The sequence below is a fragment of the Salarias fasciatus genome, chromosome 5 (assembly GCF_902148845.1).
Source record: "Salarias fasciatus chromosome 5, fSalaFa1.1, whole genome shotgun sequence".
Classification (NCBI taxonomy): domain Eukaryota; kingdom Metazoa; phylum Chordata; class Actinopteri; order Blenniiformes; family Blenniidae; genus Salarias; species Salarias fasciatus.
The window spans coordinates 10,373,218-10,393,677 of record NC_043749.1 but is presented as its reverse complement, the minus strand read 5'-3'; the positions used below and the strand labels follow the sequence as shown (position 1 = coordinate 10,393,677).

The window sequence follows — 20,460 nt, the reverse complement described above, 5'->3', positions numbered from 1 at the left end:
TAGAAGCAAGCTGTACATCATAGGCTCCTTCCTGTCACCAGGGAGCTGAAAGATGCCTGATATAAGCCCAACTTCCTCTCTGCCACCTGGCCCTTGTCGCTCTGTGGTGACAGTTTGCTCGTTTGAGGTTATCTTCAAGGCTGCGAGCGACATGAAATGTGCTTGTCAGAGAAACATGGTGCCTCTCCTCAAGCATGGGTGAAGAGAGAGGATGGAAAAGAAAAGAAGCCGTTCTGTTTTTCTAGAATTGGCAATTTTGGTCAATTGGTGAAGAGTTTACTTTAATTTTGGCTGATTAAAGTAAATATCCCAAAACGGGGACTTTCACAAAGGAGATGAGAGAAAACTCTCCTTCCCCTGATCAGTCTGTACGCAAGAACAAGTCAAATGCTGTGTGCATGTCATGTTCCAGCATCAAAGATGCTGCAAACCGCCATCGTGCAATTTCATTTCAGATCTCTACACCCTACATTACAGCTTTATGAAAAGACTCAGAAGCAGGGACCCCTGAGTGGTCCTTGAACCCTCGGAACAATATACACTCCAAACCTAATCTGCCGGAGATATCTGGCGGCTCCTATTCTAAGACATTTTTAATGAACGTGACTCATCCTCAGTAATGGAGGCCCGTATAATTGAGTGAAAAAGAGAGACAGCGTTTGACACCGAACAATTCGACGGCTCCCATTACACAGATCCGTCTGTGATCTTTTGCCAGAGCCAAAAATAGACATGTTACAGTCACCCCAAGATTTGATTCCTTTGATGTTCCTAATGGTCCAGCAATAAAATATATACCTTGGTTCCTGCCTACAGGAGGTGTTAGAGAGGTATCGATGGAAAGATGTAAATTGCTTGGATACGACCACCTGGAGTGGCTTTCTGATTCCGTCCATTTCACATATTGAATTTCAAGTTGTCCTTTTGCAGCATTTTAAAATATGCTTTCCTTCTTTTTCTCTGTTATACTGTATGTCATTGATTGTTCTCAGCTTTGTGTAACTACTTGTTGTTTTGCAACTGTGCATGCATTTTTTTTCAAGAATCAGATAAAAATTCAACCACATCTTACCACTTCAAGGACAGTCTCCCAAATCACCGTGCCAGCCCGTTGCCAGGCATGAAACTATCTCTTTCCTTGTTTCTATCCTTCACTTTGTGTTTAAAGGACACTCTCACAGTCTACCAACTGATCTGATTTAAATATGGTAGGGTGATAGCCTCCGGCCATGATTTGGATCTGGGATTTCCATTTGTTGTTTCGCTGCAATAACAAGCAGCGTGTTTTGTATGACCGACAAGGTACAGCGGTGCGTATATCTGGATCAACAGCTTATACCTTATTCTGAGCGAGGCAGGGATTTACCATATGTTTACTGGAAACAGCCACCGATACGTATCAGTGCACTTCTGTGGAATGAGGCCGCAGTTAATCATGTTTCAGACTTTCATATGACCTGTGGCTGTTTTCGACGTGCAGACTTTCCTCCCCTCACTTTTGTTATCGGCAAAACTACAAACACTAAATAAAACACAGAATCCAAACTCAGGCTGCAAATTCCATTGCATTTGCGCTACTACCGCCAGCGAGCTTAATGGGAATGCAAAGGAAAGGAAAACACAACGGTGGACAAATGACATGTATTCAACAAGAAAGAAAGCATTTGTCAAAACTGCAAAAGTGCCTGTTTTGAAAAACAAAGAAACGGACTGAATGAAGCTGCTGGTCAATGCCAGTCTTGTACGAGTGCCCAGTTCACCCATTCAGTATAGATTTTTTGAAATGTCATAGCTTTCTGATACAACTCAAGTTACTCGTGACTGTCCATACAGTCATATGCCTCAGCTCCAAATCGCATCAGTGCCACTGCAGTATTCATAAAGCAACATGTGGCTCCGACACTCACAGGTGGACCATTCACACTCCAGAGGTTATAAAAGAGCAGCCCACACCAACACTTTATCATAATCATCTCTGGGGGAGACGAGTTTTTAAATTTATTATGGAGTTTGACCCCTTTGAAGGAAGACCGCCCACCAGTTATTCAAACGAGGTTTTTCTATCCAGAAGTCACATCTGGCGGTACACTGCTGTCACCTGCTGCGGGGGGAACGGGAGCCCACTGGTCTGAGTCATCTGATTTCCACGAGAATCACGTTATATCCCACACATGACTGCTGAAGAACAGATATTTCTGACCGAGTTAGCCTTTTCTAAACCAATGTCATCTGCAGCTTGTTTCGAACCAGCGAAGTTTCCACTGTGATTGGAATGGGGATGAAGGCTGCGTTTGAACTGCAGAATGTTCATTTGTGTGGAGAGACGCGAGCTCACAAAAGGCCTGCCTCTTGGAATGGCAAAGCCTCTGTCTTTTCCTTTTAGTGTGCGCGGTGACGACTTGTTAAAAGGGCAGTTTCATCCATTAGTGGCGCCAAAGAGTCATCTCCAGAAGAGGGACGGACAACAACATCATCCAGCAGAAATACAGCAAAAATACATTAGATGCTTTGGATGAAGTTCTGCAAGGCTGCTTGTTCGTAGCTACGGCACTCACACTATTAGTGTAAGTGTGTGCTGGCCCGAAAAGCATGCGGTGTGAACAGACAGGGCAGTCAGTCAGGCTCAGTCAAGTTCAGCTGTCTCTTTCTTTTATTCTCCCACTGGAGCTAATTGTTTCGGGATAAAACAGTCACCAAGAGAAATAAATGTCAATCTTTTTCCATCATCTGACTCCGGGGTTTGACAGTTACGATGAAAGACTTTTATTGATTTAGGTCTGAAGTGCACCGAATCCCATACGGTGAATTCGCTGTGAGAAAAGCCATGAAAGTTAAAAATGAGTTTTATTTTAAAAAGCTATTACAGTAAATGGTACTTTGAATTGAGAGAGAGAAGAAAAGTGCTGCTCTGCTTTTTAGGTGTTTATTTATCCAATTTGAGAGCAAGAAATGTTGTGCAATCAGTCCAGAGAATCCATAACGTTGTTTAGGAGAGACACTGTGTCTTCCTCTCTTTGCTCGTTTGGAGTTGTCAGCTGGGAGAGAAGCAGCGTTCCCTGTCCGGAAATCTTAAGTGCCCTTTGTTGAACTCCAACTTTTTTCTTTTGCCCTTTGGTGCAGCTAATGAGAGGAACACGTCCAAACTCCTGCCCATATCTAATTAGACCGAAGTAAATCAGTAGCGGGTCATCCGTCTGACATCCATCTGCAGGCCAGTACGCTCAGCTTTTAGGGAGGCCTCCATGCTTCCTCTAACATGTGTCAGACTGAGAGTGAGAGCAAGATTAGTCTGTGCCAAGGCACAGAACGAGCATCTGGAAGCACAGGCAGTGCCTCTTCGCTCAGATACTACATCAGCGATGCAGAGAAGTTCATGCTATTTCGCATTATGCTGGAGATGTATTACAAATATAAGGGCACATTTGAGGGTTCTGCATAAGCGAAAGTGTTCTCCAGATGGCAAGGTTGATTCAACCGGGGTGTAATTTGCGAAGAAACCAGAGTGGGGGGGTATCAAGTGAATGTAATGTTAATATAATGAAGAAAATTAAAAATGGAAACTGGCCTGTGCTGAACAGCCATAAATGTAACTGATATGACACTTGATCTATACAATTACACTGCTGCCACAATTAAAAGGCTGTTCTCCAACCACACAATGTGCCCTTGGATGTTTCCTCTTGTATCAGATACTAAGCTTTGCACCACATTGCATTTTCTCTGCATCAACCAAATTTAAAACAGGTTTCAATGCAATGGTGGCCAGACTGGGAATCTACATTAAGTAATTTTCAAAATGTTAATTATTAATCTTATTTTATTATGCTAGTAATATAGACAAAACATATGGATGGTTTGTGAATTGGAAATAAAAGCAGGATGTGTTAATTCTCCATTCATATAAATGTGTGTGTGGCTGTCTCTCTGTGCTGCTTTGTGATGGAATGGCGACTCGTCCAGGGTGCCTGCTGTCTGCTGGGATCGACTTAAGCGTCTCACAACCCTGAATTGGTTGAAGTGGTAAACAAAAATCGATGGATGGTGTCTAAATAAATGAATGTTACTGACTTATAACTATCACAGACCCATGTTTGCAACAGAACTTAGACAACATTTCATAAAAAGTTTTTAAAACCACATCATTAAGACTTAGTAGTCTTAACTTCAGACTACTAAATCATAAATTATCTCCGGGGTTCATGGTCTGAGGCTTCTGCCCCATCACGTCTACAGGATTTATGACAACTTGTTTGCTTTTCGCTCCATCCCCTGTCCACCAGTATTTTATTTTTTGGCCCATTTCTGTGCAGAGTGCAAATCTGAGTCAAAGTACAACATGTGTTTACTCTTTGCGTCCTGAAGCACAAACTCATTCAAAGTGCATTGGAACTAATTTGATAAATAAATCATCATGGAGCTTTTGAAGAGGGTGGTTTATATTTATGTTAATATTTCCACTTCACTGAAAATAAAACATCTGGCCCTGAAGTCTGAAGATGATGGTTTAATGTGTGCTAAGGATCCCATATAGAGGCAAGGTTTTACTGTGCACACCAATCCTACTTTCTAAGATATAAATGATTAATCAGGCACGAGTTTCCATTAAAGCCCTTACAAACTGCTCAGAAAAACACTCAGAGCTGTCAAAAGACGTCAACAGCAACAAGGCATGACATCCATCACATTTTCACTGGACTGGATGTGCTGAGAATGACCGCTTCACCCCTGACAGGAGTCTGTGAAGGTTCAGTCTGAGCGTCTGGAGGCTGGACACACATTTATTCAGCCCGTCGCGGAAAACACTCGAACTAACAGCACACAGTAGCGTGGTGGTCAAACGGTGCATTCAGTGAGTGAGCGAGTTCAGGCCATCCAGCCGTGATCGCTGCTGTCAGAGTCAGGCAGTCGTCTCAGTTAACAAACACCTCAAAGGATATCAGGCTTTTTTTTTTTGGTTCATGGCTTTTGATATAAATCTGGTTTTGAACACAATGAGGTGGATTTTTTTTCCCCACCTCCTGGCTATTTGTACCACATTAGCACTTCAAATTACTGAATGCTTTCCCTCACTTGATGGATGCAAACAGTAATTACACATCAAAAGGTTTGACAGGCTAAAGAGCTGTGTTTGTTGCACGAGTGCAGGGTGGGGAATAATGCACCATCACCGAGGATGAAAAGCAGATTTATTAGTGGCTCTAAAGAAGTATATAATTAAAATGACGGATGGAGAGACCACCCTGCTGCCCTCTCGTGTATGGAAAATAACCGACTGGTACACAAAGTTTATCTCTCACCCACACGTCAATATCAAACCTGTTTATGGCGCCGCGCCGGTGATATTTTAAGGATGCGGGATCTCGGGCTGTTTCAGCGTGTGGGCTGTCATTTTTCATTATGCTCGGTGTGTGGGCATGTGTGAATGTGTGTGCATGTTTGCATGGCTCAAGACAGTTTTAGGAAGAGCCTCTGATGCCCTGCTCAGTCTCTTGTGTGTGATTGCCTCTGACAGGGTAGTGACCCCTGCTTGGACGCAGAGGATTGGCTTCCTGACACACTTTCACCTACATTAATATTTTCCAGCAAGGGAAGCACTTCTTGAGGCAAAACGTCCACGAGGCAACCTCAGTAGTGGGTCTGTTCCTTGTCTGTGTGACTGCTTGGGATTCATTTGGGAGTTTTCCAGCTTTCCAGCACTCTCTGTAATTATATTTTTTACTGCATACAAACACAACATGACAGTTGACGTTGAGCGAGGGAAAGAGAGAGAGAGAGAGAGCGAGGAAAGAGTTGGAGGAAGAATGAGGATGTTGTTTTCCACATGAAATATTTTCCCTCCATAAAAGTAATCTGCCTGTCACTCCTTTTTCATCTATCCTCACAGCTTTCTTCCCCACGCTGTCTTTTAAATTAGAAACGGGTAGATAAGCTGCGAGGAACGTGAATTCATAACCCCTCTGACACAACATGTCTGCATTAATTATGTGCCAAGACGGAGCAGCAACCCATCATTATTTTAGATATCTGGTGAGTAATGTCGGCCTTTTTTTCTGGGCCAAGGAGAGAAACTTCAGCAATATTAAGAGATCAGACTATTATTATCATTATTATTATTAGTGATAGTAATAGCTGTGCCTCATACACTTTTTTTTTTGCCCTTCCAGCAGGGAAAGAAGTAAAACTGGACTTCTGTGAAAGGCTGAGCTAATGACTGTGTCTAATTTGGGGCTCTTCCTGCTCTGCATCTGCCTGATTCTGATATTTATCTGTTTGTTTGTTTTTTTCTGTTAATGAGGAATCAGTGTAATCCTGCAGCATAACGATCTCTTCAAACTAAGCACAAACTTTTAACTTTGACTTTAGTAAAAATGTATTTCCATTACAAAATTCTACATTCTGCAGCAAATCTCTTTCAAACGGCTGACAAATTTATGATTCTTGGATTGGCTAGCAAACATGGAAAATTTGCGTAAACCACATATTTTATGCACAGTGTGGAATCTAAATTAGATAGTTAGAACAAAGCCTTTCTGCCGCTCAAGTGTTTTCTCAGAATGGAAAGGTGCTGACAACAAAAGTACCAGCAGAACAGACTGCAGTGGAGATTCTCGGTGCGTCTCGTGCTATTCTCACAAAAATCAATAGAGAGGGATGTCCTGGGCACACAGCTGCTCTGACATACAGTCATGCATCAACAGGAAGAATGGGAACTTGAACATTGAGCAGTGTTGAATTGTCATTGATTTCTGATGGCTAAACTCTCCCACACTGCAGGTATAGATCGCCGTCGTCAGCCCACACTCTGCCAGTCGGAGAGACCCGAAGACCGTCGATAGATTGAACCAGCCGGATTCTGTGACAGCAGATGTCACCGAGTTCAGCCGTGTTGACCCTTCACAGCGTTTCCATTGCGGCTGAACTGTGATCCCGGAGAAACAGAGGGATAAACACAGCCAAGAGCAGCAGAGAGAGGATAAACAGCGGCTGGGGGGGGGGATCAGGGAGTTAGAGGCGGCTGCAGCGTACCTGTCATAGTCTCCATTGCAGAGCGCTCGTACAGGGATGGTGAAAGGCTGCCACACTGGATTTAACGTGTTCTTCACCACCTCTGTTTTGTGACAGATAGTAAACCTGGAGGAGGAGAGGGAGGCATGTTGGGAAATTACATGTTTAAGAAGAGGCAGAGAAAGAAAATTGATTCTTTTAATATGTGCACAATCCAGGAAGAGAGAAAGAGAGCAAGAGAGAGGTAGATAAATATGCAAATGAAGGGAGGAGCGAGCATCCGAACTGATGAAGGCAGCACCAAAGACAAATCCCACATTCACATCCAGCAGTGACGAGGAAGATGTTTTAAAAAGAGCTGTGCTCCCTGCTTGGCATGTCTCACAGCTTTACTCCATTTAAGATCACAGAGAATAATTTAGAATTTCAGTTTGGCTTTCAGAGCCTCTCCTTTGACCACAAGTGTGACTATGATATGAAATTGTTTCCCTGAAATCTCAAAAGTCTCTCAGAGCGGACGGTGCCCATTCTTTTGAAAAAGAAACAACACATATCAGGATTTCATCCTCCTTTCTTTCTAAACCAAAGCCTTGAATTACTTGTGCGTCGCTAAGTGCCTCCAGCTTTTTAAAACCCTGCGAGTCTTTTATCCGCACAGGCTTCTAATTTGTACACCCCTCTGGCACCAAAAGCAGATACTTGTAGCGTGTCTGTGGGGATCCATTTCCCACCCTGTTATGTATGAAAACAAAACCACTGAGTAAAGATGGAGCTAAACTAATGAAGCACTTGCTCCGGCATCTCTGGCCAGAGAGGATTGATGTTGCCACAACTGCAAAGCCCCTTGGGGAGGGTGAGGTGAGAAAGTGTGAGGAGATGGGAGACGAATCCCAACGTGAATTGCTTGTCTGTTTCCTATTGATTGAAACGGCAGATGCAGGTTTGGGGGGGTTCGATGCTTTTGTGTTTTAATCTGCACAGTTGTTAATCTTTTGCATTAATTGCTTCTTTTCCCTATTCGGTCTCCTGCAGTCGTTTATGTAAGACATAGTCGAGGGGGTTGTGGTGCGGATACGCGATTCCTCCTAAGACATGCACGCCTCGGTGGCCGCCGCTTTATTTCTCTCACACTGTGCATAGATTTCTTTTTTCCTTCCTATGGTCTATTCTTGTCACAGAGATATTACAAAAGAATTTCACAGACCGTTCAGACTCTCAAGGTCTCTGAAATTCTCTGCTGTTGGGAGAAGGCATTCTCACATCTGACTGTGTTTTTTAAAATGCAACTTTAGAGCATCAGAAGGTCCGAAACAGTTCGAACAACTACGAGAATATATCCTCTGTGGGTCGAGCTGTTCTAGTGTGATTAACAGGCAAACAGCTGAAAGCAGCAAGATTGTTTTTTTATAACAAAACATTTTGAAGTAAGAGCATTGACTATTATTTTTAAAAATGTGTGCGTTCAAAAAAAGAACATGTTGAATAATTTGTAGGTTAATTGCAGCATAATTTTTGCTGCAACAGCCCAACTGAGATCAAACGTGTTTGCATGTGGACCCTGAAATCAAATAAACTCCACATCCTCATTTTGGAAATGAGCCTCAGATTTTTTTTTCTGCACCAAAGCACCAGCGCTTAATTCCCAAAGGAGATTCTCCAAGCACCTGTAGTGGCATTTAAAACACACTGGAAGAGAAGACAAAATTGCATGAGGCACTCACGTTCCATCCTCATTGCTTCTGTAGAAAACCATGAAAGGGTCTGACTTTCCAAAGAAGTCCTTCTTATCCAGCTTGTTGGCACAGAACTGCATAGTCGCACTATCCTGCAGGATGCATGGAAATGTGGGAAGGAGAGAGGAAGAAAATGCATCTTAAGGATTTCATATTCATACTCACATTGGACTATTTCAAGCATCCCCCACTTCTCCCGCTCTACCTTAACAGCTTTCAGCACCTGGACACAGCCAGCTTTAACAAATGTAGAACTGCCTCTTTTCATTTGATCTTTCAAACACAGTGTGAAAATACATTTGAAACTGTGTGTATGTGGCTTTCAAAAATCAGTGCGATTGCTTGTTTTCTGTTGCTTTTTTGGTCCATTGTTGTATTATACTGAAGACATCAGAGCTATTAAATAACAGACTTGGCTTGCACGCTTGGCATTCCCTCCACCTGCTTCATGGAGCAGTCACCTGGCTGGAGCCTCATATTAGTGGGCGGCTTTTGTTTTTGTTTTCGTCCCGCCGACCAATACTCAACAAATTCATTTCATTTGGATTTAGACTCAGTGTTTCTGGAGGCCGGGTCATCTGATGCAGCACCCTTTGTCTCAGTCACACAGTCTTTAGAAAGGCTGTGGTTCTATCTTGGAGGGGTCGTTGCCCTTCTGATAACAAATAACGATTCCACCAACCTCGACCCAAACTTAATGGCGTGTCACTGCAGAGTGTTTCCGAGGTCATCGTGGTTAAATGCAGTATAGATAAGACCCCACAACATTACACCTGCATGTCTCCTGTGCTTCAATAACGCTGCGACTGGGAATCACTGATGTGGCTTCTAATCTTGACTCTCATTAATTGGTGGTTTCAGAGGTTGGTGGCTGTATTGAATTTATCCTTTATAACAGAGAGACCAGAGGTTTTCTTCCCCCTGGGCGGTCCTTGTGAGAGCCGGTTTCATCATGTCGTTTGATGGTTTTGCAACCGCACTTAACAAAACCTTTAAATTTTCCGGACTGACTGACCTTCACAAGGCACTTTTCTATCAACTGAGTTGAGGATTTTTGCTCCAGTATGCGCAGGTAATCGAGGCGGTTTCGGATATGTTGGACTAAAACTTCTATACCTTCAACTTCACAGTCATGAAACTTGTAAGACAACAAAAGAACTTAAATGAATATTGTACAGTACATATGAATATTTACACAGAGAATACAAAATAATATATATAAGATACATAAGAGGGAGAAGACTTGTTGTGAAACAGAGTTGTTTTCATCAATCATTTAATTCAAGTGATGAATATTTGAAAAAAGAGGTTGTGCTGGACAGACTGTAATGTTGGGATTAGGGAAGCGCTCATATAAAATACTTGTTTGGGGATTTAGACTGGCACAAGTGAAATCTTTTGCTAAATGTAAAACCCGTAAAATAAAAAGGCTAAACTATAGAATACTGGAATTCAGAATTCTTGAGTGTTTGAATATTTCACGTGTTTCGATTCCTTTAGTGTTATTTTTATTTACATCTATATTACTTCACCAATCTCCGACACCGATTTGCTAAACGTGAAGTTGCTGCGAACAAATCCCAGCTGATAACGAGACACAATTCAGTTACTCATCAGATTTCACCTCATGCTTTTGGACAATGGGAAGAAAACCCACGGATGCACAGGAAGAACATGCAAACTGTACACAGAAAGGCCTCAAAGCAAAACAGACTAATATTCTCTCCATAAGGGGGAACTGCTGACCGCCTCGCTCCTGAGTGCCGCTCCATGTTATTCCGTTCTATTCTACAGAAGTTGGATATGAACTTCGTTCACCCTTGTGGCAACACAATAAAGAGCTGTTTAATACAAACGGGCAGTGTTTGTGATGTGAGAGAAGATATGAAGCAGAAAAAGCAACCACTATTTAATTTGAAATCCCTTTTTATTTTAAGTTTCACAGTAATAAAGTTTTATTGTCTGTACATTGGCTGTTTTGCTCTCAGTTGTTATTGTTCTGTGCTGCGCTTCATCTGCTCCGCCTGCAGTCCGAGCTGCATTATGAAAACCTAACAGGACCACAGCTACACATAATTAAAACTGTCATTAGAGCCCAACAAAGGAAATGAGGATGTAAAAGTGTTAATAAGACATAAACAGATAAGTTCCTTTCTTTCTGCATCACATAACTTTTAAAGCTAACTTCAGGGAAGCAGATTTTTGAGACAGTTTGTTGAAGTTTGTGTATTTATTGCACAACTTTGCTTTAAATTGAATACAGCAAATGTTTCCAAAACCTTTACAAAAGGTATTTAGAATCACAGCAGGTTCAAATTATCGGCTATTTGAGATTCTGTTTCAAGATCCAACATGAAATTGTGAAATCTGGTTATTCAAATTATTCAAGTTGTGAACAGGAATCGAGGCACCAATAGAGACACTGTGACATTGAAGAAAAAAAACTGCTCTTGGAGGAATGAGAGGATATCATTTTAAATGTATTTATTCTTCTTTCTGAAAATGTTTTGATGCTGGTGGATAGGACAGGACTGCAGAAGCTGTTTTCTTCATCTCGTCTATTATTGACTAAATACCACTGGATTGACTAAGATCCTGCAAAACTGTATATTCAGGCAAAGGCCACTGGTCCTGCGGCTGACGTGTTTGCAGCACATCAGCTATAATCTCTTTAATTGCCCATCAGGAATATATACATTCTTTTGATTCTGAAAGAGACAGCGGTTTTGTTTGTGGCCGTTTCGCAAAGGATTTACTGAAAATAAATCCATGAGTGACGCCACACACAAACAGGAGTATTCAAATGAGGGTTTTACATGCTTTCAACTCTGTTTCACCATCCGCTGTTTATGGCATCACTCCTGTGTTTGTTTGCCTCTGTTCACCCTGGAGTGATTGAACGAGTGAATGAGTCCTCAACCGGCACGAGTACTACGATGTGGAGTTGGTAGTGTTGGTGGAGGAACATGTATTATTCAGTATTTCAGGAAAACGCCTCTCATCACAAGAGCAGCGGCATTTTTGCTCACATATATGTTGCAAAATGACACAATTATAGCTCATATCTGAATTAAATATATGAATTACATAAGTACAAATGCAGTACATCAATAGCCTTTGTGTCCGCCAGACTCATTTTTTTATTTTTTTTTAATTTAACCTTTATTTATACAGGTTATCCCATTGAGACCCAGGGTCTCATTTGCAAGAGAGACCTGTGCAACAGCAAATAAATATCAGACAGACATACAAAAAATAAAACATTAAAATATACAAACACTAAAATGAAGCAGTAAAACACCAGTCATAATACATCCTTGGTGCATTTTATTCCCACTCCCTTTCCAAAAAATCTGAATGTCATTAGCAAGTTTATTTACTTCTATGATTCCATTCAAAAAGATAAACTTTCATAGATCATAGATTCAGGGCCCACAATTTAAATGATTTCAAGGGTAACACTTTACTTGAAGCACCCGGTAACACATTATAAGTAGTTATAAACACTCATAAATGATCATAATGCTTTATAACTCACTATACAGCATAGGGTTAGGGTTAGGGTTAGGGTTAAGCCCCAATGTTATAAAGCATTGTGATCATTTATGAGTGTTTATAACTATAGTTATACAGTGCTATAATGTACTTACAATGTGTTATACAGGGGTGCTTCAAGTAAAGTGTTACCATTTCAAGTATTCATTTGTTCATTTTTACATAATTTGGACTTCCAGCCCATGAAACCCAAATCTGCATCTCTATATGGATCCGCAGCAGAAGGAATCATGAAGTCCTCTAAAACAATCTGGTAGACTTTTGCTGTGACCTTGGATTTAAGAAAGCAGAACACCTGCACTGGACATTGCCCTTCAAATCATGACTGACTGTGGATATTTCACAGCTTGGGTTCTGTTCCTCCAAAACCTTGAACCTTGATTCCTGAATGAAAGGCACACATTACCTTCGTTGGAAAAGTTGACCTTGGACCACTAAATCTATAATCTATGAACGCATTCTACATTTTTGGAAAAGGTCTGTGTGCGCTGATAGGTATTTAGGAGTTGCACAGCGTGGTAAGTGTTCAGCACTTTTACTTCACAGTTTCAATCCAGATCTATATGAACGTCAGTGTCTGACTGTCTCTCTGCTGTGATGGACTGATGAACAAGCCAGGACGTAATCTGCGACAGAGAGCGGGATAAAGCACTGTCACATTTGGATGGATCAATGTTTTTTCCTATGTCTTTGGCGTTATTATGGGAAACTTGTAAAAATAAGTTTGATTATATTTATATCAAATCAAAGAGTCATGATCAGACACCACAGCTGGACATGAGTCAAGATAGCTCCAGCTATTACAATCAAGTGCATGCACACCGCTTGTAGAAAGCAAAAAAAATACAAACAATCTGAACAAAAATTGCTATAATCACTATTTTGTGATTTATATTTACCAAGCTATAACTGTGTTGAACTGTTATTCTCTTACTTATCTGTAGGAGGCGGGAAGTGATCTAGAAGCGTCTGCCTATTCTTTTCATCTGTCTAGTTTAAATGTCACCTGATTGCTATTTCTTCATCATCTGCTGGCTCTAAGCCCACAATCCACTTGAGCTTTATCTATAAACACGACCTTATGGTCCACTATCTCTTCTGTTGTGTGCGATGTACACGAGTACAGCCTCCGAACCTCGAAGTGCCGTATCTGCCCGCCAGCAGACCTGCGAACGTCAGAGGCAGCTGCCATGAGACTAATTCCAGCATGACTAATATTCATCAAGCTACGTTCTCCTGATACCTGTCAGAGCATATGGAAACCCTCAGATGCTTCAAGTGCTTTCCAGCCTGAGAGACATATCAAACAGACCGCACAGCCTCGACTTCAGGCTTTTTCTCTTTGTAATACGATTGAAGGGAGGCTCTGCTTCTTATTTGACTTAAATTCGACAATGGTGTACACTTAATCTTGGCAGTTCGCTTGATTTTCACATAAGAGAACTGACTGGAGTATTTGTCTAATCAAAATGAAAATTTCTCATTCCCTCATACTGTTATTTACTTTAAAATTAATCTAGTGAATTCCCTATAGCTCCCTTATTTCATGTGCAGTCTGATGACAGAAGGGACCTTGATGAAACCACATCTTATGATAGTTTAATTCTTTCTTTTCTTTTATCACAGTTAGTTTGAAAACTATCACGCAGCCTTATAACACTCTTCAAAGTTTCAGCAGTGAAGCAAGACAATCATCTTGTTATGGTAATCATATTTTCCTTTCTTTTATCACCACATGAAAGCACTTTTCCCCCTCTAAATATCACCAGGATTCTTTGAATACAAGCACAGGAACAGACACAAGCAGCGGTTCCAATCAAAACATTTGCGACCCTGGTCTGTTGGGAATCCTCTGGCTGTTTTCTTTGCGGCTACTGAAGGTGGGCAGACCAGAGTGTCATTATCCAATTAAAGGCTGTTCAGCAGGACTGATAACACCTCTGCAGTTTCCTTTTCTCCGTGAAAAACCCTGCCTGGAGGAGTTGTTAGTTCTCATCTTTCCTGCTGCGACCCCCTTTGGTTTGTTTTTTCTGCATCTTTCGACAATGCATCTGTACTCTTTTTAACACCAGTCTCTTAGGCACATTTGTACATTAACAAAAAATAATGATTTTTCAAGCTTTCATTGGTTTATTTCATTATTTCATATATTATTTCACCTAGTCTGTGTGTGTTTCCATTTCTGGTGTGAGCTACTACATTCCTCTATATTTAGCTTCAAAATAATTAAGCAGGTAGTTCCATGATTCATAGATATTGGAATTAACAGGAAATAACTTCCTGATTGGGATTGAAGGAGAGTGTACACGGCCAAAGACAAACAAAGACTCTCCAACTCCAATAAAATCATTTTTTCTTTAATAAATCAAGGCCCAGCAGCCCAACCTGGGAGATTAATTCTCGGTGCGTAGCAGGCCTTTGCTCCCTGTCTGCGCTGCACCCGCTCGCTCTAACAAATAAGCCTGATTGTGCAGTTTTTCCACAACTTTTTTATCATGAAATGTAGTGCTTTGCTCTACTCCAAATATAAATCACTGGCCTGCTGTCGCGGGCTCCTACTACTTGTTTACCGCCACCTCTTGGTGCTCCCGGCCCTCGCTGTGTGGCGGCAGTGCGCAGATGAGGCCTGACTTATCTCTGGCACCCGAGCTGTGGCTAATCTCTGAAACAGTGTGGGTTCATTACAGTACGTTCACCAGCTGTAACAGTAGAACGCCGCCGCTGTCAGAGCCCGGGGCCTTACGCCGGGCAGCCACGCCGCTGCTAATGATAGCTTAATAGCTTCTTAATGTTGCAGCTTGCACCTCGTGCTCGGCTCCGAGCCAAGTGGCATATCAGCGAAAGAACTCTTGCGAGGTTGCAAATCTCACCTTGTGCAAGATGTGAGAGCCAAGTGTTGCTGTTGGCATATGTTGATTTTCATTTGAATTCCCGTGAGCGTTTTTTTTTTGCCAACGTGTCCTCTCTGTGTCTTTATCAGGCGCAGCCAGGCGGCGTGCGGCAAACACTCAGGAGCACGTCACATTCACCCCGCTCCTCCAGCGAGAGAGCAACTTTATCAGTATTTTCCCCTCATCCTGGGAACAACATGCTCACAACATGACTGGCATCTGGCACAGCCCTCCTACACAGAGCTCACGCTCGTGCTGTTTCATGCTCTTAAAAATACTCCTTTAATCCTCAGAGAGGCTGTCTGCCTTCCTGATTGATGCACAAGCAGCTGAATATTTATGTCAGCTCAACATGTGAGAACAGAAATATTTGCCGCAGCAACGGATTGCGTTTCTTCTCTGTTGCTCTCCATCCCCGGATGCTTGATGTGCGTTTTCTATTTCGGCATGTCACAGTCTTCAACAAGTTTGTCAAAACCGCTTTAGCTTAAGTTATAATGTCCTCATAACACAAACACTTTTTTTTTTCTTTAAACTGTGATAGCACATGTACTGAAAATAGTGCCTGAACTTCATCGGTTTTCACAAGAATCTTCACATGAGGTTACATCACTCTGGAATCCTGCGTGGTCACAGCAAGCCAGAAAAACAGTTCTAATGAAATTCTCCTTTTCTTTCTCATGAGCCTGCCTCACCTTGATTTTGAGTGCACACTGGACATGCGCACAATAGTTTATGGTATGATACATGGTAGTTTTCATAGGATCATGCTAAATAGAATTCAGTTCTAGTGAACTTTTTATCACTTCCTAAAGTCTCGAATTGCTTCCCACGATTAGTCACTTCCGCCCATTCACACACACCTCCCACTGCAGTGACAACAGAGCTGCCATGCAAGGTGCTCGCCCACCATTGAGAGCAAACTGGAGTTGTTTGTCGCGCTCAAGGACTCATGGACCGGCTGAGATGTGATCAAACTGCTTTATCATCTGAGGCAACGCTGACCAAGTCCCAACAATAAAGTGTCGTGGGACCCAGGAGAGGCGCAATAACTCTGACGGCCACAAAACAGGAGACGTGTTTGATTGAAGCAGTAGTCACGTACACAGTAGTCATCTGAAGATTGTGTGTACTCATGGTTGTGTTGATGGTGAATGAAGTGTTGTTGTGTCCTTTGATATCACTTTACTGTTTCACAGGTAATAAAAGCAATTTCTCCATTGATCAATTAAAAGTAGGTCACTGGCATCATTAAGCATGGCAGCGTTTCCTGCTGCGTTTTATGGTTGTAGGCCAGTCAGTCCTTCACTTTACCTTTGACTCTTGCTCCACTACTGGACTTCTCATAAAACCACATTCACAGGCACTATCTCACTCCAAATGGTAAATTTGGCTCCAACAAAGACAAAAAATGTTTTTGAAATCAAAAGATGTTCTCATTAATGGCGGCTAACATCCATTTGCAGTATGCATGATGCCTCTTGTGCAAGTTAAATGCTTCCGATCTGAAAGTGTTTATTTACAGTAGTTTGCAACTTGTCGAAATGTGAAACTCATGAATTCACAACGCAGCTTATTTCATGACTTTAATTAGTCTGCATTACACTTGCAAAAAAAATTCTAACAATTTGACCTAATAGTTTTGTCTTGAACTTCTATTTTCACATCATTTCATCTCAGAACATTCAAGGGCAAAAACTGGGCTGGTTAGAGGCATTCCTCTGACCTGTGTGATGATATATCTGCTGGAATCAACCGGAAATACAAGCATAACTCTTCTTACGTTAGTTATAAGCTATTAATTCAAACTGTGAACTTTTTAAATTAATCTGCAACAGTTACACTTTTTAATTTTTCCTCAAGGGCTTGAATTAAGGATAATACTTTCATGATTAAAATGTTAATTTTTACCCACATTTCAAAAACTACTGCTTCTGTACGTCAAAAGAAAAGTCCTCAAAGTGAAATCTCCGGATCAACCAGCGCTGTTAGATGTACCATCGTTTACGATAGGAGTTAAAACACGTCCCACCTCCAGACTTAACCGGTTCAGTTGATGGAAATTGAATAGATTTCCAGTGGCAATCAGGTTATTGAGGGAGTCTTTGCAGGTTTTGGTCTGCGGGTTTCACAGAGTTGCTGTTTGGTGAGCGAGGGCACGCACCAGGAAATTGAGAAAAAGGACATAAAAGCCTTCACGGTGATGGAATGTGTTGAGGATATTAAATATGCATCTGCTCCTGCCTCATTAACGCTCTGTTGCACGAACACACACTCTCACAAAGCTCTGTGATCAACAGCCATTTGCTAATATGGAGAGAATCAGAGTATCAATATTTAAATAGGGGGCCAGGCGAGGCAGAGACACATTCAAGCCCTCAGGGGGGTAATAAAGGAGTGTTTGTGACAGGAGTGAATATCTTTGGGTGTGTCTCAGATATATATGTGTGTGTGTGTGTGTGTGTGTGTGTGTGTGTGTGTGTCACAGCAGTGAGAATTATAGTTGCACTAATTAAGACAGAGATGTGTGGAGAAGGTAAAGGTGGCGAAAGCAGCATAAACCAGTACATTTACATTTAAATCACACAGGATTGTATTTGTGCGAGCCCGTGTTCCTGTGTCTCTCGGGGACACGTGTGTCAAAAAGATAAATGGTAACGGCGAGACGAGGAAAATGGGAAAATGTAGAGAATCAATAAAAGGCCAAACTGATGAGATTGGGATGAAAGGATGTACTAAAAGAGGCCATTAAAGAAGAAAGAATAACACATAATTCCACCGCTGCTACGATGAGATTCACAAATTTCTGATTGCTAAAGCTGAGAATTTTCATTGACTGACCCATAACTGCACGAATTTTACATGGATTAGCTCCCCTTTTTACTCTTGCTTGCATTAATGCAACAAGGAACTCAGATCTATGATTCATGTTTTCATGCTATTTTGCAGTATTTAATGAGTACTGCTGAACTGTGCATCGAAGTGGGAAGTTTTCCACATACACACAAAAACATCTTAAATTCCAGGTTTCTACATGTTCTATATATGGTATTTGCTGCTCTCCGCTTAATAAGGAAACCCAATCTTATGGGAACATTTTAGAGTTTAAAAGTCTTCGGCCTCAAAGCTGACACTGAATAAAAACTGTGACATGGGGACTAAGATGAACACACACAAATCTGCATTTTCAACCAAGGGCACGAATAAAACAACACACACACAATGAGAGCTCGTGCTGAGAATTCAGATTAGTCCACACACAACAAACGCCTTTCCTTTAAAACAGGACACATCTCCTCTGGCTCACAGACTGAAAAACGATCCTGCGGTTAAATTTGTGCAATTAAAGCAAAATGAGAATCCTCCAGTGGCTTTATCGGCTTGCAGAACTTCATCTTGAAGCAAGAAACAACACAGCGAGACGCTCCAGGCAAAGCCGTGCTGCTCGGCTCCCTTCACCTTAAAAAGATCTGATGTACGGAGCAGGTTTAGGTTGGTTCGACACGTCTGAAGTGTCTTATTGGGACCCTGGATTCTTCAGTTCAGTCTAATGTCGTCCCACCTCAGGACCTCATGAAATTTTAGTTGAACATTAAAAGATGCTGGAGACCTGCAGATAAATGTTGGGTTGATAAATGTGTTTGTCAGACGTTGTGCAAGATCAAGATGTGAAAATCTCCAAAGCATTGTCATTCTTGCGTGGGGCTGTAACCGCCAACTCAAATTGGTTGACTGATGGAGCGCTGATAGTTTTAACAAGTGTGTAATTCAATTTTTCATTATTGACTTACATCAAAAACTTTTAATAATCAATACAAAAAGTTGAGGAATGTTCTAGGACACTTGAAGCGATCTGCTTTAGTTCACAGCTCATAAATATTTGAAGATTAGAATCGTCTGTTAATTAACAAATCACTTTATGGAGTTTTTGTTGTTTTCTGTGCTTCACATTTATCAAAGTCGATCGGTTGTGGAAATCCATTTAGTCAAAAACATCAGAAAGATTTTATCCTGACCTGCATTTGGTCGTTGACTCTATTAACCTTTGGGCATCAGACTGAGAAATAATTAAAATAAAGTCAGTGAGCGTGGCAGATAACGAGTGCAGGGTCATACAACCAGGGACATTTGCTGTAAAATTCATTCTCAGGTCCATGAAAGCTGCATGCCTCGACAGCTAATGTTGTTTTCTGGTTGGAAAGAAAGTAAATCAGTAAGGTAACGGTTCAAAGAAATGACCTCCAGTTGCATTAACACAGCAAGCTTGTGTGAATTATTTAAATGAGCGCCAAACTTCAGCCAATTATGGTAAAATATGAATCCTACAAAGTCTACAAAGTGATCACACGCAACATCAACTATTCCCTCAACTATTCACCTGCTGACTGTAAACCTAAAGCAAAAACAAAAGGTAGCCTCACACTGAAACGTTAGAGAGGGTGAATCGCTCCCACGATGACTTACATGTTTAAGTTCAAACACACATGAACTGTCGGCACGTTCTGATATGTAAACCAGCAACCCTGCACCGACTCGTCACGGTCTACGACACTTTACTGCACCTTCTTTGCCTTTTTCAACACAGATCAAAGGGCTGATCCCTGACCTCATACTGCCCGCGTCTCCCAACTCAGAAGAGCACCTTGCATGAAACAGTGAAATCTATTCACCATTCACAACCAGCGTATGGGTCCGATCAGATCTGCCCTTTAAGGTTTTAAGATTTAAGATTTGTTTTTTTTGTTTTTGGGGGGAAACAGCATAGCCCACAAGGCATTCCCACTTCAACCTCTCCTTCAAATGCAGTCCATAAATATGGAATTAGCTTGCTACACGAAAAAAAGTAAAGGTTCTGAAAAGTTTATTCTCTGCAGCCCCATATAACCAGAGGTCCAAGGCACTACATAGCAACAACCTCATATAACAGATAGTGGATTCAATTTGTATGAATAAAACATTTTCAAGCATCAAACCCTGGATTTCAGATAATCAAAGTTATGAATAAGCTCCATTGTCTCTGTTTCCATGTTCATTTTTCCCCCCTTGGTTTCGACTTTGAGACTTAACGGTACTTTTGTATTTTGAGACTTGGTTATAGGCTATGGTTAAATCACTTCACAACGCAACCGTGAGGTCAAAAATTCCTCATAGTAATTATTGACGTATATATCTTTGCATTCCCACATCTGTAGAAAATAAAAATCTCTGAATTAAAATTTTCCCGAAAAAATATATGATATAAAAAAAACTCTAATCAACATTGAAAATTGTTTTCT

At 41.4% G+C, this 20,460-nt stretch overlaps 1 protein-coding gene across 6 annotated transcripts in view; it reads right to left on the bottom strand.

Annotated features, from left to right (window-relative positions):
* The window catches only part of cpne5b (copine Vb), a 133,087-nt gene that overhangs the window by 35,069 nt on the left and 77,558 nt on the right, over window positions 1-20,460 (bottom strand). For all 6 annotated transcript variants that reach the window (XR_003931458.1, XM_030091269.1, XM_030091270.1 and 3 more), the window contains 2 exons: window positions 8,727-8,830; window positions 7,027-7,131 (listed from right to left, as the gene is read on the bottom strand). Coding sequence is in view for 5 of the 6 variants with exons in the window: in XM_030091269.1 (XP_029947129.1) it covers window positions 7,027-7,131; window positions 8,727-8,830 (209 nt within the window). In the remaining variant the exon portion in view is untranslated. The remainder of the gene's footprint in view (window positions 1-7,026; window positions 7,132-8,726; window positions 8,831-20,460) is intronic.